Source organism: Terrapene carolina, unplaced genomic scaffold (assembly GCF_002925995.2).
Source record: "Terrapene carolina triunguis isolate 2854851 unplaced genomic scaffold, T_m_triunguis-2.0 Scaffold66, whole genome shotgun sequence".
Taxonomy (NCBI): domain Eukaryota; kingdom Metazoa; phylum Chordata; order Testudines; family Emydidae; genus Terrapene; species Terrapene triunguis.
In genome coordinates this window covers 88943645-88970698 of record NW_020664417.1, presented here as the reverse complement: position 1 = coordinate 88970698, position 27054 = coordinate 88943645, and the positions used below count along the sequence as shown (strand labels likewise).

The following is a 27054-nucleotide window of genomic DNA, read 5'->3' as shown; positions in this document are numbered from 1 at the left end:
AGGCTCGCTTCCCATTCGCTCATCGCTTTGTCCATCGACGTGTCTGCTGCGTGCATTGGCCCCTCTGCCTGCCAATCAACGTGCACACAGCTGGAGAACCCCCTCCAGGCTTCGCTTGCGGTGCATCCCGCCCCTCCGGACACCTTGTGGGGTAGTTAAAACCTCCTCTTTAACTCACCATAAAAATGTACTTGTACGTCCCGCCCACCCAAACAGAAAGGAGATACTGATTGGGCCGAATGAAAATCTGGATAGCTTGATTGGAAAATAAAACTGTCAATCGTAGATGTAATCCCCGCCTACGGGAATGCGTCGCTCTCCCTGATTTGTCTCTGTGGCTAGTCCCAGTTCCATGTATCATCCAATCAAACACGCTTTCACAAGTTAGAGGGCGGGACAAAGCCTATGAAGTGATAGATGCGAAAGGGATGCAACGATTGGATGAATACTCTCTCCCTTTCTTTTCCACCGCTACTGTCCAGTGGCTCATACCACCCGGCTTTAGGAGGGGGAGAGGTAATCTGTTGGTTCAGCCCGTCTCCATCAGGGACGAGAGGGGCGGGGGAAAGGAAGGAGGAGGAAGTCCTTTATTGCCCACCATGCAACGCGCGCTGTAGGTAGCTCTTTTGGGCTCTGCGCGGGGAGGGGGCGGGAGGAGGCTGGTGCCCAATCCAAGATGGCGGTGCAGGAATCAGCTGCTCAGCTCTCAATGACTTTGAAGGTGCAGGAGTATCCCACTCTCAAGGTGGGTTCTAGGCATCCTGGGTGCCTGTGAGGAGGGGAGGGCCAGGCAGGGGTTGGGCGAGGGTGTTAATGGCCCAGCTAGGCAGGGCTAAAGGGAGCTGGGGGCTTGACAAGCTGTGGTCCCCCACCCCCTGTATTATAACCCCCTTGGGCCCCAAGGTGTGTAACGTGCGGAGACCCCAGTTCACCAGACCCCTTTCAGACCTTCCCCCCCCCCCCCCCATCTGCCTTGCCCTATACTCATAAGGGCTATTTTCTTTCTTTTGATGTTGGGGGAACGTGCCTGGAATATGATGCCCTCCCTGGGCAGTTCCATACCCTGAAGATGTAGGTGGGGTGGAGTCCCCAGAGCAACAACAAAAATGAAAAAGATTGAAGGACTGGGGGGGCTGACTTAGGAAAAGGAAAAAGCTGAATATGCCATGGCTAAGATGTGACAGAAGGGTGCTGTGTGGGGAGGGGTGTGACTGGGACAGACTGGAGGGTGCAGAGCAGTGAAAAGGGGGCTCGGAGCATTGATCATTTAGAAGGAATGTTTAAAGGAGTTAGAACTGTGTATCATTGTTAAGAGGTGGACAGGGGAGGGGGTGTTAATATGGTTCCTTGGCATCTTGATTTCCTAAATATGGAGATGAACTGCAGGGTGTCAGGGGATAAAAATGATTAAAGGGACTGGAGAGCTTATAAGGAAGAAAGAGTTAAATATCTATAGCTTGGCTGGATATACTAAAGGGGTGGCTGATGTAGTAACTGAGTGTATCTGAAGGGTGTTAACTCCCCAGGTGGGAGGTGAATTGCATAGGCTGGCCAGACATCATAAAATGAGCAAAGAAAAATCTAAACTGACCATTAAGGGTAAATATTGCTGACAATAAGATCTGTTGAACTGGGGAATAGTCTCCCAGAGGAAGTGGTGGATTGATCATTTAGAATATTTTTTATCAACCAATTCAACTGCAGTTGAATTTACTGTCGGGAACTAATCTTGCGCTGGCTAAATGGGAGTCAGGAGAGATGAGCTGGTCTGCTTAATAGGCCTTTTCCATCCCTTATGTCTGATTTAACTAGAATATAGTTTTTCATATAGTGTGTATCAAAAATGTTATACAAAGTAAACTTTTGGGCTTAAATTTTACTTTCATATAGTGTTGTGTGGTTGGTTTTTTGTTTGTTTTTGTTGTTTGTGTTGTAGGTTTCTGCCCATGTTCTTCCCATCTGTCTCTTGCTCTTCCCTTCTTCCTCCTGTCCTACCTCCTCATTTCCTCTTCACCCTTGGGTCAATCTTGATTCCCATTTTGTATCGGAAGATTTATTTTCCCTGTCATCCTGAAGTACTTAAGGCTTGACAGTATGTGGGTTAAATTTTAAGTCCCCTTAGAAAGGCACTGTTGGTACTTTCCACAGCCAGCAACAATGTTAAGAAATTCATAGACAAAGAAGCCTGTTTCAGTGGTTTATTTATTGATACATTCATATTGTGTTTAGACAATCTTTCATATTCCTCAGTATTTACATCTAGTGAGAGTCAATTGTTTGCTTTTTGTGCTCTCTTTATAACATTTAAGGCTATCTACTAAGTGTCGCCATTTGAAGAAGAAGGCAGTCATTTTAAACTAGTTTTAAGGCATTTTTCAAGTCTACTATTTACTCTTGATGAGGGATTTTTGCAACATTTTAATGAGAATAAAATATTCCTTGTATTGTCATGAAATATTCAAACTAAACAGCTTGAGTAAACAGCCTTGTATTAAGTGTTAAATGTCATAAGGGCTATGTTTAGATGGCACTTAATTCTTTTTGTGTTTTGTCTCTCCCCCCACCCCTCAGTGCTCCAGAAGCTTCCTTTCTGTTTAATATTAGTTCTTATTACAAAAAAACTCTTGAAGCAGTCACTATTTAGTTAGCACTTGCATTTATCCCCTTAAGTTTCCTTGACTGTGGAGATTTCAAACCATTATCCATGCTAGAGAAAACAATTTTTTTGGTAGAGGTGAAAACGACGGAGTGAATTTTCATCTCTAGTTGGTTGTTAAGAACTTAAAACAGTCTATATAAAACATGCATATAAACTTATTATGGTAACTGTGGTGGCAGCTATAATATTTTGTTACCCATCTGTGGACACTGGCAATTTTCTCTAATTGATGCAAGTAAACTATAAAGGAGGTCAGAACTACATTTATATCCTTCCTGTTTCCTCCCTTTAACTTGCTCATGCCCAAATCACTAGATAATAGTAGTTGTGTAATAGCTCTACATTACAGTATGTTCCATAAGAGTGCCTTTCATGGCAAGGAGTGCTTACGACTCTCTATATAGGGAAAATCCCTCTTATTGCTAAATTGTGGTCAATTCTGGAGTGGAAGTGCATCAACATTCTGCTTCAGCAATTCTGCATGGTATTATTTTTCAAGGGAAAGTAAAGTGACTTACTCAGCTGAATCTACAGGAGTAATTTAAGTGTACAGAATGTAACTACTTATGCTGTCTTCCTCCTCAGGACATGAAAGTTACTTGCTATCTTTCCCCAAAAAAGTTCCATTGATCTCTAGTAAACCCCACTGATAGGGAATTTTGCTTTACATCTCATCTGAATGCATAATACATGAAGCCTCCAATATGCACTGATAAAAGGAAATTAAAGGGTGTCAACACTCTGAGCATGGTATTACAAAGGAATCTCACAAAACTGGGTGACTGGGCAACAAAATGGCAGACGAAATTCAATATTGATAAATGCAAAGTAATCCATATTGGAAAACATAATCCCAACTGTACATATACAATGATGGTGTCTAAATTAGCTGTTACCATTCAAGAAAGAGATCTCCGTGTCCTTGTGGATAATTCTCTGAAATCATCCACTCAATGTGCAGCGGCAGTCAAAAAAGCAAACAGATTGTTGGGAATCTTTAGGAAAGGGGTAGACAATAATACAGAAAATATCATATTGCCTCTATATAAATTCCTGGTATGCCCACATCATGAATACTGTATGCAGAGCTGGTCACCCCATCTCAAAAAAGATATATTGGAATTGGAAAAGGTACAGAGAAGGGCAACAAAAATGGTTAAGGGTATGGAACAGCTTCCATATGAGGAGAAATTAATAAGACTGGGACTTTTCAGCTTGGAAAAGAGATGACTTGGGGGGAAAAAGTGAATAAGGAACATAAGTGTTATTTACTCCTTGTAATACTAGAACTAGGTATCACCAAATGTAATTAATAGACAGCAGGTTTAAAACAGACAAAAGGAAGTACTTCTTCACACAACTCGCAGTCAACCTGTGGAACTCTTTGCCAGAGGATGTTGTGAAGGCCAAGACTATAACAAGGTTAAAAAAATAATTACCGTATATACTCGATCATAAGCCGGTTCGTTTATAAGCCTACCCCCCCAAAATGGATAAGTAAAGATGGAAAATTTTTATAACCCATTCATAAGCCGACCCTATAATTCAGGGGTCAGCAAACTTTTGCTCCTGGGCCATCAGGATAAGCCGCTGGTGGGCCGAGATAGTTTGTTTATCTCGAGCGTCCGCAGGCACGGAGGTAAACCTAAGTAAACAAAGTGTCCCAGCGTGCCAGCTGCTTACCCTGACGGGCCGGGACAGCAACTGGTGGGGAAATTTTTTTGGGGGGAGAAGCTGGGAGTCAGGGGATTAACCCCTGTGACCACCCCCCACATCAGCCCACCTCTAGCCCGGGACCCCCACACTCTCCCCATCCGATCCCTTCCCACCTTATCTGGGGAGGGCCAGGGGAGGATGTCTCTGACCTGGCTGGAGCTGCTCCGGCGGGCTGGGTGGCGTGGTCGGAGCCTGCCAGCCCCGGAGCTGCAGCTGCTTCGGAGGCTCGGGGGAGAGCAGCGTGGCCAGAAGTGGAGAGACTCTGGCCCCGCCTCTTCCCTTCTGTCTCTGCTGGCTGTACTGCCTCTCCTTGCTCCCTCTGTTGTGGGGAGGGGCTGTGTCCCACCTCTCCCTCTCTATACCTGTTCATAAGCTGACCCCCTTCTCTGGTGCTTCCCTTTTTTACTAAAAAAATTCGGCTTATGAACGAGTATATATGGTAGATACATTCATAGAGGATAGGTCCATCAATGGCTATTAGCTAGGATGGGCAGGGATGTAAAATCATGCTCTGAAGTGTTCCTAGGCTCTGTTTGCCGGAAGCTGTGAATGGGCAACAGGGGATGGATCACTTGATTACCTGTTCTGTTCATTCCCTCTGAAGCACCTGGCATCATCCAATGTTGGAAGACAGGATACCGGGCTAGATGGACCATTGGTCTGACCCAGTATGGCCATTCTTCTGTTCTTAAAGTAGTGGAGCTGGACTCAGTGTAGCATTCTCTGATGGAAGGTACCGAGTTCTTCTGAGCTGTGCAGAGTAGTTTACCAGTACACCTTAAGTGGGACAGTTGGAGAAAATGAATAGATATACTGTATGTTGTTCCCATCCTGCACTCAGGCCAACTTTGACTGTCAAACAAAATCCTGTATATAAATTAAGGTTCTAATTATGTCTTCGATTTGCTGAAATATCCAAGAGCAATATTCAAGTGACTTACAATATCATCAGAAACTTTTGAGGGAATAGCTGCATTATTATTTCAGTGAGTGGGATTTGGAGAGAAGAGGAGGAGAACAGGAGAGGCAAGACTTCATACTCTTTAACATGGACTTGATACAGCATAGATGGTACCCAAAAAAAAAAAAAAAAGAGGATTTGCAGAATAGGAGTATGATCTTGCGGTTATCTGCAAGCAACCCCATCCATTTTACTAAATAAAATATGTACAGAGAAGTGGGTAGTCTGACATACTATTGCTGTTTCTCTGCAGTTGGGCTCAGTGCAAGCATTCTCTAAATTTTCCTATAGCGACCTTTTGAAGTAACTTTGATGTTGAAGAACCATCAGGCTTTGGATCTAATGGGACCCACTCCTTTGCGCTGGCAATAAAGTATATTTGTTTAGTACAACCAAAGTAAGAAAATATACTTATGAGCAGAGACATGCATAATTTTATAAACAAGTATTAGAGTGGCTATGGACTGTAGATTTCATTTTCTGACTTCAGGTAAGCTGTTGCACCTGCAGAAAATCATTTTAAGTATGGAATTTCCTGATGCTTTGAGGAGGAGGGATCCTATTAGCATTTGCTTCAAAACAGGACACTAATTAAGTTGAACTTGTAGTATATTTGCTTGTAGTCCTCTTCCCTCCTCAACAACGCTTTGTATCACTTTTGTTTCCAGATTATTAACTCTCTGGCATTGGCTTCCTATGTTTGTACAGTACCTAACATATTTGGCATCTCTGGGCACTACTGTAATACTATTACATAATTGTAAAATTATCTGAATTAGTGAAAGCTGCTAGAAAACAGAAGTAAAGGAAACTTATCAAATTCTCTTCGTTCTTGCTAAATCCTGAATGAAGAGCATTTCAGAGCTTAAGCGTCATGAAACATAGTATAAAAATACATGCAAGTTTTCTTTGTCCTGCATTCTTTAATCAGTTCTTGCTTCCTTAGTGTATCTCACTTTCTTTTAAACCCCTCCCCATGATCCTTTGCTATAGTAATCCACGTATTAATCAGTATGACACCTTATCTCTAGGCCTATACATTTGGCAAACAACTGTTTTGGCAGCCATATATTTGCTGGCAGGGCATGATAGCAAAATCATTTGGTGCCTGTAAACATAAGATGTCGCCTGCATGATATACTTGGCCTTTCTTAGCCCAGGGCCTGAAAATATACTATGTAGAAATACTGTATGTTCATATGCAAGGATTTACATATAAATTAGTGTAGCATATTTCACAAATTGTAAAATTGTCATGCCTTTTTGCTTAAATAAAGCAAGATGCAGGCGGATGCTAGGATGTGCCTAAGTGCCACTCTGAGGCCAGATGGCTTTAACTGGCCCAAACACCATGAGTTAACTGCTGCATAACCTCTCTACTTTAATTATCTTCTTAACTTTCATAAACATACACTGTCTAAATGAGCTAACTTTGGTTATACAAATTTCCTTCACAAACCAGTATAATCATCTTGTGTGAAATGCTGTCACTTGAACTACGATGGAGTTGAAGGATATTATATGATCCAGTAGGAGTTGTGGCATTATTTATTTGTATTACAGTAGTACCTATGAGGCCCTAACCAAGACTGACTCCATTGTGTTAGGCACGTCCAAACACATATTGAAGACTGTCTCTTTCCCTGAGGAGTTTGTAATCAAGCTATACAAGACAGGCAAAAGATTGGAGAAACAGATGAAGCGACTTTGGCTTTCTCAACCATGGGATGCTGTTCCAGGAAGGAGGACTGCTGGGAATAGATGTGGTTCATGTGACCAAGAAGAAGACCATCTTTGGATACACTCACCAACCTAATGAGGAGGGCTTTAAACTAGGTAAAAAGGGGGCAAGTGACAAAAGCCCATAGGTAGTTTTTTTTTGTTTGTTTGTTTGTTTAAAGGCAATTTTAAAATTAGATGTTGTGGAAGGGTGGGAAATGGAAAATTACAATTGGGTCATAGGATTAATGAGGGAGAACCGTGAGGGAGTTTATACAACACCCTAGATATTTGTACACAAATATAAGGACTATGGCAAATAAAGAGGAAGAACTGGAAATATTAGTACTAGGGCTGTCAAGCAATTAAAAAAATTGTGATTAATCATGCTGTTAAACAATAGAATACCATTAATTTAAATATTTTTGGATGTTTTCTACATTTTCAAATGTATTGATTTCAATTACAACACAGTATACAAAGTGTACAGTGATCACTTTTTATTACAAATATTTGCACCGTAAAAAACAAAAGAAATAGTATTTTTCAATTCACCTAATACAAGTACTGTAGTGCAGTTTTTTACCATGAAAGTTGAACTTAAAAATGTACAATTATGTACAAAAATCCTGCCTTCAAAAATAAAACAATGTAAAACTTTGAGCCTACAAGTCCAATCAGTCCTACTTCTTGTTCAGTCAATCAGTAAGAGAAAAAAGTTTGTTTACATTTGCAGAAGATATTGCTGCCTGCTTCTTGTTTACAATGTCACCTGAAAGTGAGAACACGTGTTTGCATGGCACTGTTGTAGCCGGCATCACGAGGTATTTCCATGCCACATGTGTTAAAGATTCATATGTCCCTTCATGCTTCAACCACCATTCCAGAGGATGTGCGTCCACGCTGATGACGGGTTCTGCTCGATAATGATCCAAAGAAGAGTGGATATCATCGATGTTCATTTTCATTATCTGACTCAGATGCCACCAGCAGAAGGTTAATTTAATTTTTTTGGTGGTTTGGGTTCTGTAGTTTCCGCATCTGAATGTTGCTCTTTTAAGACTTCTGAAAGCATGCTCCACACCTCATCCCTCTCAGATTTTGAAAGACACTTCAGACTCTTAAATCTTGGATCGAGTGCTTTAGCTATCTTTAGAAATTTCACATTTGTATCATCTTTGCATTTTGCCAGATTTGCAGTGAAAGTGTTCTTAAAAAGAACAACGTGTGCTGGGTTATCATCCGAGACTGCTATAACATGAAATATATGGCAGAATGCAGTTAAAACATAGCAGGAGACCTACAATTCTCCCTCAAAGAGTTCAGTTACAAATTTAATTAACATATTTTTTTAACTAGCGTCATCAGCATGGAAGCATGTCCTCTGGAACGAAGGCCGAAGCATAAAAAGGCATATGAATCTTTAGCACATCTGGCACGTAAATAACTTGCGATGCCAGCTACAACAGTGCCATGCGAATGCCTGTTCTCACTTTTGGGTGATACTGTAATTAGGAAGTGGGTAGCATTATCTCCCATAAATGTAAACAAGCTTGTTTGTCTAAGCAATTGACTGAACAAGAAGTAGGACTGAGTGGACTTGTAGGGTCTAAAGTTTTACTTTGTTTTTTGAGTGCAGTTATGTAATAAAAAACCCTACATTTGTAAGTTGCACTTTCATGATAAAGAGTTTGTACTACAGTACTTGTATGAGGTGAATTGAAAAATACTATTTCTTTTATCACTTTTACAGTACAAACACTTGTAATAAAAATAATATAAAGTGAGCACTGTACATTTTGTATTCTTTCTAATTGAAATAGATATATTTGAAAATGAAGAAAAACATCCAAAAATATTTAATACATTTCAATTGGTATTCTGTTGTTTAAAACTGCGATTAAAAAAACTTCAATTAAAATTGCGATTAATTTTTTTGAGGTAATCACATGAGTTAACTCTTGTGATTAATCAACAGCCCTAATTAGTACATGAGCTAAATTATGACTTGATGTGACAAAGTGGGAACTTTCTGTAATATTTTTATGAATTATTTGCATGGAGTGACTTTCTTGACTTGAGGTTGTTAACTAGTGGGCGCAGAAGCGTTCTAATGCCCTTGTTGCATTGAAGATGTTCGTGTCAAGTAAGTGTCTGGGGTGCTCTGTATGGGTCATTAGGGATTGGCTGAAACTGGTCAATATCAATGGACGATTTGGAAAGACAATAGGAACCCCAGGGACTGAGCATTGACACTTATCTGTGGGAAACTCAGGCAAGCAGAAGATGTGAATGCAGCCTGGGTGTGCAGGAGGAACATAATGGACCGCAAGGTGATCAGAGACTGGGATAAGAGCTGGCCTTTGAGAGACATAGCAGCTGTCACCTGGGACTGACAAAGAGAGCGAGCGAGATGGAGACAGAGACAAAATGGATGCTGCAGCAGCGTGACTGGGTAAAGCGCTGACTTTAGTCAGCCTGAACTCTTTCTTCACCTTTGCTTCTCCTTGCTAACCTAAGGATTTCCCAGTTCTGTATTCCAGTTGACTAATAAACCTTACTCTGTTCTGAAAAGGCTACCTGGTGTCACTAAAAATAGATGTGGAGGTCTGATTCCTCAAGAGGGCAAAAAGTCTCTGAGTGGGAGTCTATTTCAGTTGGACTTACTGGGCAGAGCTCACTTTGTGAAACTGAAGTGCTGGAGGCTAGAGGCTCAATCTAGGAGATGTTGAGGCTGTGTGACCCACCTTTAGGAGAGTGGGACCCTGGGGGGTCTGGCATACTGAAGAGGTTCCTCCAAGGAATTGTTTAAAAAATGGAGCATAGTACAGATCATGTGGAACTGGCATCACTGAGAACTGATGGGATAGATATCATGACTGAAATATTGGTATAGAGGGGTAAAGCTTGTTCAGGAAAAAGGGAAGGTGTTGCATTATACCTCAAGAATATATACACTTGTTCTTAGGTGAGAGATCAGTTGAAAGTCTCTGGGTGAAGGAAAAAGGGGGGGAAAACAGGGTAGCGTGGTAAATATACTCTAGTCCACCAAATCAGGAGGAGGTGGACGAGGCATTTCTGGAACAAATAACAGAAATATCCAAAACACAAGACCTGGTAATAATGGGGGTGGTGGGGGGACTTTAAATACTCAAACATCTGCTAGAAAAGTTATATAGCAAAACACAAAAATCTCCAATATGGTCTTGGACTATACTGGGGACAACTTTTTTTTCCAGAAAGTGGAAGAAGTAACAAAGAGACAACCATTTTAGCCTTGATTCTGACCAACAGGGGGGAATTTTTTGCAAATCTGAAGACTGAAGGTAATTTGGGAGAAAGTGATCATGAAATGACAGATTTCGTGATTCTACGGACAATAAGTGAAAGCAGCAGAATAAGGACAATGGACCTCAAAAAAGCAGACTTTAACAAACACAGGAACTGGTAGGTAAGGTCCCTTGGGAAGAAAATCTAAGGGGAAAAAAAGAGTTGTGGAGAGCTGGCAGTTTTGCATAGGCAATGTTAAAGGCATAACAGCAAACTATTCTGGTTGAAGGAAGAATAGTAAGAGGCCAATATCACTGTATCAGGAGCTGTTTAAGGACCCCCTATCCACCACAAATCATAAAAAGTGGAAGCATGGACAAATTGCTAAGGATGAGTATAAATAATCCGTTTAAGCCTGTAGGGACAAAATCAGAATGGATAATGCACCAAATGAGTTACATCTGGCAAGGGAATTAAAGGCAAGAAGAAGAGGTCCTATAAATATATTAAGATCAAGAGAAAGACAAAGAAAAGTCTAGGTCTACTTACCTAGCAGGGAAAGAGAGCTAATAACGGATGACACCAAGAAGTCTGAGGTGTTTGCCTGTTTTGTTTGTCTTCACTAAAAAGGTTAATTATGTTCAGATGATTAGCATAATAAATATTAAAAAGGGGGAAGGAGCATAAGCCAGAATACGGGAAAAAACGGGTTAAAAATATTTAGATAACTTGTGTGTATTCAAGTTGGTGTAAGGCCTGACAAAATTCATCCTAGAGTATTTAAGGACACAATCTCTGAACAGTTAACAATTATCTTTGAGAACTCATGGAGGATTGGTGAGGTCCCTGACGACTGGAGAAGGGCAAACATAGTACCTATCTTTAAAAAGGGGAACAAAGAGGACCCTGGGAATTAGACCAGTCAGTCCTATCTTGACACCTGGAAAGATACTGGATCAAATTATTAAATAATTAATTTGTAAGCACCTAGGATACTAGGGTGATATGTTATAGCCAACATGGATTTGTCAAGAACAAATCATACCAAACCAACCTACTATCCTTCTTTGACAGGGGCATTTGTCTAGTGCAAAGGCAGCATGCATGCTGATTTTCAGTGGCACTCACACTGCCTGGGTCCTGGCCACTGATCCGGGGGCTCTGCATTTTAATTTAATTTTAGATGAAGCTTCTTAAACATTTTAAAAACCGTATTTACTTTACATACAACAATAGTTTAGTTATATTATAGACTTACAGAAAGAGACCTTCTAAAAACGTTAAAATGTATTACTGGCATGTGAAACCTTAAATTAGCGTGAATAAATGAAGACTCGACACACCACTTCTGAAAGGTTGCCGACCCCTGATCTACCCCATTCTTGACAGGTGTTTCTCTAAGCTGTTCTTAAAAACCTGCAATGAAGAGGATTCCACAACCTACCCTTGAAGCCCATTCCAGTCCTTAACTATCCTTTATAGTAGGAAAGATTTTCCTAATATTTAACCTAAAATCTCCCTTGCGGCAGGTTAAGCTGATCACTTCTTGTCCTATCTTCAGTGGACATGGAAAACAATTGATCAGCCCTTAACACATTTGAAGACTGATGGGGGACCTGCAGAGCTCCCCAGACCGGTGGCCAGGACCCAGGCAGTGTGAGTGCCATTGAAAATCAGCTGACGTGCCGCCTTCAGCAAGCGTGCCATAGGTTGCCTACCCCTGTTGTAGATATAGTTGGTCTTGCTTCAGGGCAAGGGACCGGATTTGATGACCTCTTGATGTTCCTTCCAGCCCTACATTTCTATGATTCTGTGACTTGCTTAAGGTCACACAGGAGGACTGTGTTAGAGCCAGGCGTTCTAGTTGACTCTTGACAGCGAGATATCTTTGACATTACTTTTGTGTTCAAATACTTCTCTTAAAAGGACAAAGCTTTAAAAAGTGTCTAGTGGAACTTTGCTTTTAGAAGGGGAGTCAAAGATGGCAGCTATTAAAAAAAAAAAAAAAAAAGGGTGGTGGGAGTGACAGTTTCCACCACATTTCTAATGTATGCCACTACACAAACCCTAAGATTGATGACAGTTGGATTACATAAGGATGCAAGAGATCATTGTACAACAGCAAAATGATCTAGCAAGATGTTGGCTGAATTTTGTAAATGAGAAACTTGCACAGAACGACATAGGCGACTAAAGGAGATTCATTAAATTTTCTTGTATAGTTGTTCCTATGGAAAAGTTTAATCCCCCCCCAAAAAATCTGTATTTGATTTGCTTCTTTTGTACAAGTGTGTATGTTAGTTGAACTGTGTCAATTTGTTATCCTAGACACTATTAGTTCATTCTCTTGAAGTGTTGAAATAGCAGACAAAATTCTGAGCAATATTTTATTTTATTTATATAAAGATAGATATCTCTGTGTCAAGTTTAGAGCAGCTAAAACCCTTGAATAAAAATAGTATTAAAGTGAAATAGTATTATGAAACTGACATGTTTGTAACTGAGGGAAGTTGATGTTTTGCACAACATTTTTTTCCCTAAGCGTCATAATTTTTGGAAAATCTCACACCCTACCACACAGACTTAGAAAATTAACATTACTGCATAGGAAAACTTAGTCCACCTTTGAACTTTGGCTCTTAATTCTTGATATGAACACTTGTGAGAAATAAAAATTTAAACCCAACCACTTGTCCTAGGTCTCGTATCTATCTAATCTATATTTATTTATTTATTTATTTATTTATTAGCCTTTGGTTAAAGGTAGGCCAGCAACTCCAGGAAAAATTATTACTACTGTAGAGGAAAACAGTGGGTCATGGTTTAGTGGGCTGATAACAGGGCTTGGAATCAGAAGAATTGGGTTCTGTTAATGGTTCTGCAAATTAGTGGCAATATAAATTACTTTTCTAACCCATATGTAAAATAGAGATAATGCCAGCTCAACTCTGTGAAATAATCTGAGATCGACAGATGAAGTGCTGTAGTATACAAGTGATAAATTTATTGCATTACTCCTACACAAAAATGCTTTACCTATTGCTGGTCCACAAAGGAATCTAGTCTCATGTGCAGAATAAGTTACTCTATCTGAAGAATGATAGAGGAGGAGTGCAGTACTATTTTACATATCCTGTCCAAGTGTGTGGACCTTATTTGGTATAAAAAAGGAGAGCTTGCTGCTCAGACGTGTGTCCTGGATGGGTTGACCTCTATTTTGATTTTGGGATTTTTTTTTTTCTTGTTTACAATTAAAGTATTTAGGAGGCATTGCATTCTGCCTCTGCTTCTCTGCTACTGCACCTTTCCTCTTGTGCACAACACTCCTAGCTCACTCTTTCGCATTTCTGCTTTTCGGGATTGTCTCATTACTGCCACTGTTTGACTTTGTTTTTCTCTCTCAATTGCCCAGGAAAATTTAACTTCGGTATTAATAGACCAAAAAAGGGATGGCCGTGTGTGTGGCTCTTTTTTTTTTTTAATTAATTAATTAATTTATTTATTTATTTATTTTGGTTGAATTTCGTTTATCTTGAACGAAAAACCTGTAAAGATGCAGGCTAACACAGAAGCATAGGCCAAAACATGGCCAGCTAACACAGCTTCAGGCACGTTAGCCTGTGTGTTTATAGTGCTTTTAATTTGTGTTAAGATAACATAATTGGGAAAAAAAACCTTTGTTTTTCCTGTCAAAACAGGGTCTTAGATGCAATGTTTTAGTTCTCTCTATATTTATTTATTTATTTATTTATTTATTTAAAATCCCCTTTGTGTTCGCCATTAGACTGGTTTGTAATCATGTGACTGCAGTGGTCACAGTTTGTGGATTCTCTTAACTTTAATACTACTACTAATAAAAATAGTGTTTGTACTGCACTAGCACCCAAAGGCCCAAATTGGGATCAAGAACTTTTTTGTTAGGAAGCACAAGAAGGCATGATGTCTGGCTCAAAGAAATTAAAATGTATCCAGGATCCTTTTTATGCTAATTCTTTAATCACTGGATAAGCTGACCGGGCTAATCTGCTGACCCACATTTAGTAGGGGAGCATGTGAAACTGCAACCTACCAGTCCAATTTTTGTTTCTCTACATTTTGTCCAACAGTCATAGAATCATAGACAAGTAGGGCTGGAAGGGACCACAAGAGGTCATCTAGTCCATCCTCCCTGTGCAGAGGCAGGAGTAAGTATACCTAGAGTCCTAGACCATCCCTGACAGGTGTTTGTGTAACCTGTTCTTAAAGATCTCCAAGATGGGGATTCCACAACCTTCTTAGGTAACCTGTTCAAGTGCTTAACTATTCTTGTTAGGAAAAAACTAATTTTTAACTTGAATCTCCCTTGCTGCAAACTAAGCTGATTGCTTCTTTACCTGCCCGTGGTGGATTTGCAGAAGAATTGATTGTTAGCCTCTTTGTAACAACCTTTTACATATTTGATGACTGTTATGTCCTCAGACAGTCTTCTCTTCTCTAGACTAAACATGCTCAATTCTTTCATTATTTCTTCATAGGTCATATTTTCTAAAAGTCTTATAATTTTTGTAGCTCTCCTCTGGACTCTCTCCAATTTGTTCACATATTTTACTGAAGTTTGGTGCCCAAAACTGGGCACAATATTCCAGCCACTGCCTCGCCAGTGCTAAATTGAACAGGTAATTACCTCTCGTGTCTTAAGACACTCCTGTTAATACATCCCAGAATTATGCTTGCCTTTTTTCCCCTCACTATCACACTGTTAACTCATATTCAACTTGTCATCCATTATAATCTCCCCAGATCCTCTTCTGCAGTACTGCTGCCTAGCCAGTTATTCCTGATTTTGTGTTTGTGCATTTGATTTCGCCCCCCACCCTTTCTAATTGTAGCACTATGCACTTCATCTTGTTGATTTCAGACCAGTTCTCCAAATTGTCAAGATCACTTTTGAATTCTAATCTTGTCCATCAAAGTGCTTGCAACCCCACCCAGATTGCTGTCATCTGCAATTTTTTCCAACATACTCTCCCCTCCTTTATTCAGGTTATTAATGAAAATATTGGATAGTACAGAGCCAAGACAGACTCTTGTGGACTGCACTACATTTGCCTCCTCCCCCCCAGTTTGACAGCAAATCATTGATAATTACACTTTGAGTCTGATCTTTAACTCAGTTTTCCATCCATCTAATATTTCATCTAAATCATATTTCTGTAGTTCGCTTATGAGAATGTCATGTAGGACAGTGTCAAAAGCCTTAGTTATGTCCAGATAAATCATGTCTACAAATTTTCCCCTTTCCATTAAGCCAGTAACCCTGTCAAAGAAGGACGTTAGTTTGGTTTGGCGTGACTTGTTCTTGACAAATCCATGTTGGCTGTAACTTATCACCCTATTATCTGCTAAGTGCATACAAATTGAATGTTTAATAATTTGTTCCAGTATTTTTGAGGATTGAAGTTAAGATGACTGGTTTCATTCTCAATGTCCTCCTTTCCCTCCTCTTTTTTTATTTTTATTTTTATTTTTTTTTAAGATGGGTACTATTTTTGCTCTTCTTCAGTCTTCTAAAATCCCACCTATCCTCCATGAGTTCTCAAAGATAACCTTGGTTCAGAGATTGCCTTGGCTAGTTCCTTAAGTATGCTAGGATATTTCTTCATACACTGCTGGCTTCAGTAAATCTAACTTATCTAAGTATTTTAACCTCCTTTTTCCCTATTCTCTCCCCAAATTCTTCTCCCTTGCTAATATTATGTTAAGCAACTGCCCCATAAACTTACCCATGTGTGTATGTCTCACTTACATGCACTTGTCTGTACACATGTACTTTTATATTAATTAGCATTTGGACGTCTTCCATACCTAGAATCTTGTTCTGTTTTTTATTAGTAACTCTATTAATGTTAAAGAGCACACATGGAGACATCAGCAAAAGTCATGCTCACCATGATTAAAGGTATTGTGTTCACATCACACTTGCCCTAGATACAAAAACATAAGGCAAGAAGCTGGATATTGCACATGTATGAACTCATTCTGGTACTTCTTTGTTTAAAGAAGGGGGAAAAAAAAATCTCCTGAGACTTTATTGTGGTTTTGACATTGCAATGCTAGAAGTTGCAGAATCAGTAACTCATGCCAAACAGCTTTACTAACAAGGGTGGGAAAGTTCAGATATCTTTTACAAAACTACAAATGTAAGTGAAGAGTGGTTGCTTCAACTACATGTCTTGATGTTAGGCCAAAACTAGAGCACACACACTCTTGTCTGCGCACACACACACTTGATAGAGTTGAAAAGTTCTGTTAAAAAGGACTAACCATAACAGAGAGATTGTTCCATGTCCTCCGATTTGTGACTGCATGGAGCACGCTCCCTCCCTTTATAACTGCAAAACAGTCCTGTGACGACAACTTCTTTTACGTATGTGGAAAAGTAAACCTTTTGAATTTTTAGCTATCAATCTTGTACTGTAACGCCTCACATAAAGTCGTCCTGATTAACTGTTTTGTTGTTACGTTGCTGATCAATTAGAGAACATGCGCGTTTAAAGTTGCGCAATGCTCCCATATAACGTTGTTTGGCAGCTGCCTGCTTTGTCCACTGCTCGCAGAAAGAGCAGCCCATTAGAGCTAGCTGGTGGGGGCTTGGAACCAGGGTGGACCAGCAGCCCCCCCATCAGCTCCCCGCTCCCCTAGGTTCCCTGTGCAACAGCCACCCAGCAGGCAATCAATTTACATTAATTCTTATGGGGAAATTGGATTCGCTTAACATCGTTTCGCTTAAAGTAGCATTTTTCAGGAACAACTACAACGTTAAGCGAGGAGTTACCGTATTTAATTGCCATGTCTTGTCCTCCCCCGTTTATTGTTTGTCTTCACCCCTCAAAAAAAAAATGCTGCTTTGCCTTCTGGTCCCGTTTTATTCCTCTCCTTCTTCATGTGCTTCCCTAGACATTCTTCCCCTCTGCAGCTCCCGTCCCATTGACTCCTATTTCCTCTTCTCTTACCGAGTAGAGTAAGTTAGGCTGACTTGTTGTTATTTCCAGTTGTAATTACAATTCTCCAGCCTCTCTTCTACAATGGGATTGTAATGAGCGGTGGGAAAAGAAGAGCCAGCACCGTCTTATATGATCAGCCTGCTTACCTCAGACAATTTGTACTCCACAGGATCAGTTTGGGAACTGCTGTACTGGAGGACTAGTATAAATGTACTTTCATATCTGTTTCGTGTGTTGTAAGAGGTTGGGGGCATGTCTCTACTGCAGCTCCTAGCTTTCTCTAAGGGTCGTTTTGAGATAAATGGACACAATTACATGATGTCAATTTTGTGTTATGCTGCCTGGGAAAGCTATGAGCAACAGACACTGAACTGTTTTAACTGCTATTTCAGACAGATAACAATGCATCAATTAACATTTGGAATGCTGCCTTCAACAATAAAGGGCTAGAAATGTAGCACTTATTAAACCTAAATAAAATAAGTTTAAATGCTGCAGACACAACTCCCCTCCACATCCAGTCCACCAACACCAGAAAACTTTCTCTTTGCTACTTGTGAGTGGATTTTTTTAAGCCCTTCTTAAGTGCTCCAGGACAGTTTCACAAATGGGAGGAGGGTGAGAAAGGGCAGTGCTTTGGTATTTTTTTTTCTTTAAGGCTGGGGTTTTGTTTTTGTTTTTTTAAGAGCCCTCTAAGACCTGTTTCTATGGTGTGTTAATTTCCCTGATGGATTGGGTGGAGAAATGCTATACCCAGTGCCTAGATGAAAGTTTTTCTGACTGTGACTCAATCCAGACATGAGGAGTGGGGGAAGAAGCTGAAAAATTTGGCTCAACTGTATATCTGCATGCCTGCCAGAGCGTAAGAGCACCATTTGTAAAACAGACACACAGCTTGAGGGTGGTGGTAGGTCCTAGGCTGCTACCAAGCACTTCTTTCCATTTAGGCCTGCCAAGATGGTTGTGACCTTTCTCTCTATGGCAAGGTTCACCTCAATTATCCATGCCTTTCTCATCTCCAGAATAGATTGTTGTAATGTGCTGTCCATGTGGTTACACCTTGAGATCATCCCTCCTATAGCATACTGCCAGAGTTCAGATCAGTAGAAACACCTGAGCTAGATTTTCCCCTCATTATAAATAAGGAAGCTGCTGGCATGATGTTCTCTTTGAGGGTGTACTGTACTGTGGAACTTGGTTTCCTTACTGGGTGTGGCAGGGTGACATCCCATTCCTGTCCTCTGCTCTCTCTCTGCACCCTTGGAGACATTCAGTTGTCAAACACCTCCGTGCAATTTATTTACATTTGTTCTTCCCACTACCTGGCAGATCCATACATCATAATTATTTAGGCTTTCAGTTTCACCTCAGTTCTCTGCTGAGGAGAGGGAAGATTGCCCTGCTAGCCTGCCTCTCTCTTCCCTGTACTTCCTTCCTGTGCTGCCTTATACACCTCTACCCCGATATAACGCGACCCGATATAACACGAATTTGGATATAGCGCAATAAAGCAGTGCTCCGGGGGGCTGGGGCTGCACATTCCGGTGGATCAAAGCAAGTTCAATATAATGCAGTAAGATTTTTTTTGGCTCCCGAGGACAGCATTATATCGGGGTAGAGGTGTACCTCCTTATATCTGGGCCAATGTGCTTGTTAGTCCTTCTCCAGACCATTTTAATCTAATCCTATCCGGTCCACCCTGGGGGGAATTAATTGGTGTTTAAGTGATCTGAGTGCTGGCTCAGCTCTTGGTTCCCAGCACTCTGTCATATTCCCCTAGAGCTCTGATTTTTCATCTCCTAAGGCATGCTGTAAAGCCTATCTCTTTTCCTCCTCCAAGGCTTCTGGGGAGAGCATGGGCTGAGATGGATATATTTACTGCCAGTCTCTGTTTTATGTTAATTTTGTGTGTGTTTTAATTTATAAGATATATGCTAGAGCAGTGAATTGGGTGCCTATAGATGTATTTGAAAAAGTCAGAAAAGAGAAAAATGGGCTTGGGAATTGGACTCATACAAATGGGTGTGAGGGGTGGCTATAGAAATTAAAGGACTGTTAAATACACTCAAAACAACTTAACTTTCAGTTGTAAATATATTATTTCTCAACCAGACTGAATATCTAAAATGTGGAGGTGCTGACCTCAACATGATGAGAGAGAAGTAGAATTTCTCCTTATTGCTACTCATGGTAGGGTGTTTGCACAATTAATAATAATAATAAAACCTTGCATGCCCCATTAACAGGTTCTGCAGCATTTTTCTTCTGAACTTCATACCCTTCTATATATTCTTGAAATGAAAAAGAAATAAGATGCAGATTTATAAAAGTCAACCAGCAGGACAAATTGTTACTAAAGAAGTGTTGGTGTTTTTTTTTGTTTTTGTTTTTTTGTTTTTTCAGATTCACTATTTTATCTCAAAATTCATATTTGATGTCTTCTTGAAGCATTATTCCTGGAGTCAAGTGAGAATCTCAGCTTTTTTAAAACAAAAGTTCCAGCCCTCATATTTACAGAGAAAAGTTTGAAAATGTGACTGACATTCTCCATAGCACAGAAACCAGAAAGGAACAAAAGAGCTTACAATTTATTATTTTAGAAAGATGTTTTGTTTTGTTTTTCTTTTGAGGTCACTCATGATTTTTGAATGGTTAGGTTTGGCAACAGTACTTGCTTCTAAAAGATTGTGCTGCAAAAAAGCTCCCAAACAGCATTTTGTACAGACCGGGTGCAAGTAAATCAAAAACAGTTCTGCAGAATTGTTTTGGACTTTTAAAAATTACATGCCACATCAAAAACTCATGTTTAGATCAGCTGCAGCTGAGTGCACAGCATGACTTAGAGTAGAATTGGGGGAGGGATCCTTGCAAAGGATGCTTAACACACTCTCCCAATCCAGTTCCAGCTCTGAACCCTGAGGATTGCTTTAATTTGCACAGGCTGCCAGCAGCCCTAAGGGGCTGAAACCATAATCGGTGTGCTGGGAAGCCCTGGGACCTGGTAACGCCTTCCCTGCCCCCAGCACAGAGCAAGTAGCTGCCTTTTCAACCACACCTCCACTGTCCCCTAAGTCAGTGGTTCTCAACCTGTGAGCCATTTCAGGGGGGCCATGGGACCCCACTCCTGAAACCTGGAGCCCCAAGCCTGAAGCTGCCCCCCCCCCCATCTGAAGCCTGGTGTTGGGCTGGGAGCCGCACGGGACTGGAGCCCCCAGCGTTCTGCGGGCAGAAGCCCTGAGCCCATGGGCAGAATTGGGGGGCACAAGAGTGTTCCCCTCCCAAACTGCAGTGCCTTACCCAGAGTATGGCAGTCCGGGGGCAGCTCCTCCTCTCCTCCAGCCCCCTGATGCTCAGCCCTCTAGCCAGGTTGTAGATGGGAAGCCAGAGCCAGGCAGTGTGGGGCAGCTGCTTCTCTGGCTGGTGGTGCCATGGAGTGGGCAGCTATGTCTGCTGCTGGTGCCTGCTCCTCAGCTCCTGGCCCCCTTTGACTACTCACGCATCGGGTAAGGGTCACCCAGGTGGGGGGGGACCCGACTCTGGGGCCGGCAGAGCCCTCTGGGAGCAGCCACTGCAGGGGGAGCCCTCCTGGCATACAGCCCCAGCTATCCTCCCTGTAACTTGAGCTACCCCCCGTGCCTGCACACAGCCCCTAGCTACCCCCTGCCTACACCCCGAGCTACGCTCCTCGCTGTACGCAGCCCCTAGCTACTCCCCTGCTTGCACCCCGAGCTACGCTCCTTGCTGTATGCAGCCCCTAGTTACCCCCTGCCTGCACCCTGAGCTACACTCCTTGCTGTACGCAGCCCCTAGCTAGCCCCTGCCTGCACCCTGAGTGGTTTTCAAATTTTTGAGCTGAGTCCCCCCCCTTTTGAGTTATATTTTTTTTGGTTGCATCCCCCCACAGCCCAGACAGGCTGGATGGCCTGCTGAGGTGAGTCAGGTGGTGGAGGTGGCGCTCCCTTCCTGGACCCCGCTGTGCAGAGCTGGCTCTTGCCCCTCCAGCCCTTGCCCCCTCCCCCCCAGAAGTCAAACTAAGCCTATGCCCAAGGGGTTGTCCTCCCAGCCCCGAGTCCTGTGCCGGGCCCTGAAGTTTTTATAGCATGTGGGGGGGGCTCAGCAAGAAAAAAGTGGAGATCCCCTGCCCTAAGTTATGTTGTGCTTTCCTTAGCTGCAGCTGGACTATACAGTATAAAAAAACCCCCACTAATTTTAATGCACATCTTCTCAAGTACAAAAAAATTCAACAGAATCTTGTGATTTGTTTTAGATTTATTTGTGCTAGAGTGGTATAGGGAAACTGCCTCGCTGGCCCTTCATTACCTATATTGGAGTGATCCACTCACTATATAGGCTTGAAGCCTGCTTTGTGCTGCAAAATATGTCCCCTACTTTTATAGTGATAATTCTCTTGTCAACAAGCTGCTTTTTTTATGCTTCGTGTAAGTATTTTATGTTTGTGTTTTCAGGATAAAAACATATTCAGTCCTATTCCATTGACACTTTTTATTTCTTAACTCATCTCCACTCCTAAGAATCTAACAACCCCTCTGTTCACTTATGCGACTCCCTTTAACAGGAGCTACTGAAGTGCAGCTATTTCATCTTTAAGTCTGTTTACAGCCCAGTGTGACACCATCTTAGACTGTAATGATTCTCTAATTTTCCCCGGATTTCAGGGCACTTGTCAAATCTTCTAAATGCTTATTACAGCATCTGCCTTCTCAGTAGTGCTGTGTTGTCCAATATGCTGTTGTTGCTTTGTTTTCTCATTCCAGCAGTTTCTCAGTGACTTTTCTGTGATATTAAGAGTCAAACTTACTACCATAACAGTAGTTAACTCCTTCGTTGCCTAATTATTACTTGGACTTTATTTTGACTTTCTATTTAATTATTATTAAAATACTTTCTGTAAAGTAAAACTAGTGCCAGGAACCTGATTTCTTCTGGATGCTATCTAAAGAATGCCAGACATGAGATCTGGCCCGCTTTCCACCTGGTCCAAACTCACTCACCCTTGAATCCAAACTAAAAGTGCTCCACATGTGAAACTTCTATTGGAGGAGTTGAGGTTTGTGCACATAGGCATTTACAGGATCAGAGCCTTATTTGCAAAGTCCATATAAGGCTCTGCATGGATGAACTTTATGAATATGCATTAAAATTGTCATTTCTTCTCAAACGGATTGAGAACTGTGACCCAAGGACCTCTTGATGCTACTGGCAGGGGCATAGGGGTACAAGGATCCCCTGGGTTTACCCAAAAGGGTCATGTAAGGTCTCTAAGGAAGCCCTGTACCACACTGGTTATCATAATAATTGCAAAATGTATGTATGGAAAATATGTAAGGAGTTGTGTATATATGCTGAATATTATGTTCTCTAGGCTTTGTAGTTTAAAGGCAGGTAACTCAAAAAGTAACATGCCTTGCGACAAACTTCTCCAGACCTGAGGTAGGAGACATTTATCTCCTTGGTGGACTGTTGTGTATTCTGTGTCTCACAGTAGAAGTCTATTAGCGTATTCAGTCAAATGCTAATGAAGAGCATGTGAGACTTCAGAAGGAAATTAACAGGACCAAGTAAACAGCGGGTGGAGGGGGAATCTTGTTTTCAGGTGAAGCTCAAAAGATCTGGTCTGATATATCTGGGGGTTCAGAGAGATCCACTGGTATCCCTTAGTTGGTGAGGAAAAGCTGCTACTGGACGTGATCTCATGAAAAAGTGATCTTAGTCATCCTGACTGAAAATGTTGGGGGGGAAAAACAAGTCTTATGAGTTAAATTTATGTTCTGTAGGAAATTAGAATGTCTTATGAGTTAAATTTAGACTAGAAAACATATTTTGTTTATATATTTATTATTGATTGTTTTATATGTAGCCATTTGTTTCTGATAGTCTTACTTTCTATCACTTGATTCTCTGTTCTTTGATAATAAACATATTTTTGTTTTTCACTATAAATATATCTAAATGCTGTGTGTTAAGCAGAGTGGTAATCCTCAATTGAAACTATGCACTGTTCCTTAGGGAATAAAGCAGTGGTTCTCAAACTTAATTGCATCGTGATCCCCTTTTGACAACAAAAATTACTACACAACCTCAGGAGGGGGAATCGAAGACTGTGCCTGCCAGAGCCCCCCACCCCGGTTGGGGGGGGCCCAAAGCTAAAGCCCAAAAGGGAGCATGTAACCTTAGGGCTTGTCTATCCTTACGCGCTGGTTCGGCGGCAGGCAATCGAACTTCTGGGTTTGATTTATCGCGTCTTGTCTGGACGCGATAAATCGAACCCAGAAGTGCTCGCCGTCGACTCCGGTAATCCTGCTCGGCGCGAGGAGTACGCGGAGTCGACGGGGGAGCCTGCCTGCCGCATCTGGACCGCGGTAAGTTCGAACTAAGGTACGTCGACTTCAGCTACGTTATTCACGTAGCTGAAGTTGCGTACCTTAGTTCGAATTGGGGGGTTAGTGTAGACCAGGCCTTAGCCTTGGGCGGTGGGTCTTGGGCTTCAACCCTGGGCAATGGGGCTTGGGCTTGGGCTTCAGGCTTGCTGGGACCGGGACCAACGCCAGCCTTGGCGACCCCATTAAAATGGGGTCACGACCCACATTTTGAGAACCCCTGGAATAGAGGATCTGAGAGTTCTGTGGGCCCTCCAGATGAATGCTCAGGGGACTCGGATTGATGTGTGCCTATTACTAACTTGTACAGAGACAGCAAAGCCTGTCTAGGAGGCCTGTGTTGCCCAAAGCTGGTGGAGTCCAGAAGCTGAGCCACAGCAGGCACAGACAAGACTCTCTCATGCTAAGGGCAGGTAGTAGAGAGGTGCCTCACAACTCTGGGTATCCCCCAGTAAGTGTCATACCAACCCTACAACAAGAACTCATTGTGCGCAGAACATTGTAGAGAAACTTTGGGAAGGAAATGAGCTTGTTTTAGATTAACAGTAGCTTCGCGTTATTTTTTAAGGAAATAGGGAAAGCAACCTAACAATTTACTCGTTATATGTGCTAATTTCTATACTGAGTGAAATAACTTTTATTTGACATTTAGCTTCTTTTCTGCTTAGATAGTTCACAAACAGATCTCTCCTCACTTTTATCCATTATTTGAAAAATATCCAATAGACTTTCATTATAATTTGTATAGTGGCTACACCAGTTGAAACTGGGGGGAGTGGCATTGTGCTAAGTGCTCTATGTACACAGTCCTTCCTCCAAAAAGTTACATGCTATACTGAAAAAAGAGACAGAGTGGGGGAAAGGAACTGTAACTACCATTGTATAGATAGGAACTAAACAGAGAGAGATTAAGACTAAAACTTTCAAACTCACTAGTGAATTTGGGTGCGCATCTTGAGACAGCTCGAAGGGGGTCTGGTTTTCAGAGGGTGGATACTCAGCGCTTCCTGAAAACATAGGCCCTCAATGGTGTCTCAAGTTGGGCACAAAAAGGGAGGCACACCACATCAATTGGTGTTTTTTTTGTTTTGTTTTTTTTTGTTTTTAACAATTTGGACTCAACTTGTCCACTATTGCACAGAAATTGTCTAGCAGAGATGTCTATTTAAGTACACTAATTCTAAAGACTTAACAATTTTTATTTTAGGTACCTTATGAAACACTGAACAAACGGTTTCGAGCTGCACAGAAAAATATTGATCGAGAGACGAGCCACGTTACTATGGTTGTTGCAGAGCTGGAGAAGACCTTGAGTAGCTGTCCTGCTGTGGATTCAGTTGTTAGTCTCCTTGATGGAGTAGTTGAAAAGCTCAGTGTTCTGAAAAGAAAGGTAACTGGTATTTCTGCTGCTTATTATATCTTCATTTCTCATTTCAGAAGATTACCTCTGTCACTGTGTTAAGTTACCCCACACTTTTATTCTTGTGGTCTAGAAATAAATATTAATGGCACTAGAGAAAGCCTTTAAGGCTATATTGTAAAGCGAATACCGGAAAGTGATTGTACCTTGCTGCACTGTGCCTATGAAATTTGACTTCATGTCCCATGATTTAGTATCACTAAATCTCTTAAAGTAGAAATATGTATATTAAAAATAGTCTCTTTTTTGAATAGTCAACACAGAAGTGTTACATACCGTCTGAGACATTGCGATGACTGGATTTTCTCTTGTTTTATCTATCTAAACCAGTAGATGAGGCTTCTCTATCTGACAGTCCTGGAGACTGAAGTTTTTTAGCCACAGAAGAGGTAGCAGCAGTTAATTGAGTTAGTTGCATTACTCCACTTCCTAGCAGAGAGGTATCTGCATCACATCACCACTAAATTATATTAATTGGCACATTTGTTGACCATCTTGGGGGACAGGCCAAGGATGGGAAGAACATGAAAGCTGAACTACCCTCTGAACACCAGAGGAGGTTCTTGCAGGTCAAAGCTGAAGCATTTTGACAAGATAATGTTGAGTTTCCAGAATTGTCAATTACACACGTCTCATGAGTATTAAATTCACAGATTGGGATGGTGCTGGGAGAAGTCACGAAACGGCAAGGAAAAAAAAATTAACTTTATTTGCTGTAGCTGTTCAGTTTTAAAATCTGTCAGAGGTATAGTTCAGCAATGTCTCAGCCTTTGCCTCTTTTGGGTCATTGCCCTCTTAAGAAGAACAAACTGTAAGTCCAAGACCTACAAAATGTACTATGTACTAAATCCCAGTTTTTCCATAGGAATGTTACCTCTTCAGTCTGAGACAAATCAAAACTCTTGTATTTCTACCTCAGAAATACAGCAGAAGAGTGAGAATGGGAGTGGTGGCTTTTAAAAAAAAAAATCCTGCTTGGTGCTTTACTTTCAGAAGTAACAGGAATGTCAAATGTTGTCTTCCCTGGTTTTGCAAGAAGATTTCTGGTGGAGGCAGAAGGGCTTTGGTAGATGTATCATGAAGTCTCACACTGGAATGGAATAGGTAGTGGAGTAGAGGTGTTGAATCTTCATAAGATATCCTTCCTTCCAAGTGGTTGAGCATTGACGTTAAATTGGTATAAACAGACCAACCAAAGTTTGACTAAAGAAATTCCCCAGCTTTACTGGTTAGTTTCTCGTGATGTTACAAACTTACTAATTCTTCAGTCACCATAGAGTTTTCCAAGTTTGAAATTATATGGATATTTAATGTAGAAATTCCCCCATCCTTTTTAAATACAGGTAAAAGGATATATGGCCACTTTTACCTATTCTGGTCTTCATAACATATATTGTGCCCTCTTTTTATGCTTCCTGTGCAAGACATCTTAAAAGTAAGTTCTCCAAGCATGGAGAAGGTGAGTGGGATTGTTGACTTCCTCAAAATGGTTATATAAGCAAATGTTCCCTTTTTGAGATGAATATTTCCAGTTCCTTTACTTAAAGAGATCAAAATAGAAGATTGGGAATTAGAGAAGTCCTCTCCTTCTAATCCAGAAAGATAGTGTTCCAAAAGGAGTGTGGTTTTGGTTTTGTGTTTTTGCATTCTTTCTGTTACAGTTGCAGCCAGAGGCCCCAATTTAAGTTTGTGCTGGATTCTGTATAAACCGAAAGAGAGAAATTTCCTGCCCCAAGAGCCTTCTTGTTTTGGTTAGTTTTAAATTTCCCAGGAACAAGGATAACATTGGTAGTGAAGGCTTACTGGGGGAAATCTCTGGAGCACAGCTGTTTCAATTTAGGCCTCTTTCAGCTATCTGTTCTGAAATGGAAGCCTTAGAATGGCGAGACAACTCAAGAGATTAACAAGATATCACATCACCCTTTTCC

At 41.3% G+C, this 27054-nt stretch overlaps 1 protein-coding gene across 4 annotated transcripts in view; it reads left to right on the top strand.

Annotated features, from left to right (window-relative positions):
- The first annotated feature begins 423 nt into the window (after positions 1 to 423).
- The window catches only part of MAEA (macrophage erythroblast attacher), a 111117-nt gene continuing 84486 nt past the window's right edge, over positions 424 to 27054 (top strand). The window contains exons 1-2 of one of the 4 annotated variants that reach the window (XM_026648088.2): positions 424 to 516; positions 24914 to 25096. In XM_026648088.2, the coding sequence (XP_026503873.2) occupies positions 442 to 516; positions 24914 to 25096 (258 nt within the window). In that variant the 5' untranslated portion in view covers positions 424 to 441. Of the gene's footprint in view, positions 517 to 629; positions 746 to 24913; positions 25097 to 27054 lie in introns of those variants that run through there. The other 3 variants (XM_026648087.2, XM_026648090.2, XM_026648089.2) reach the window with 3 other exon arrangements.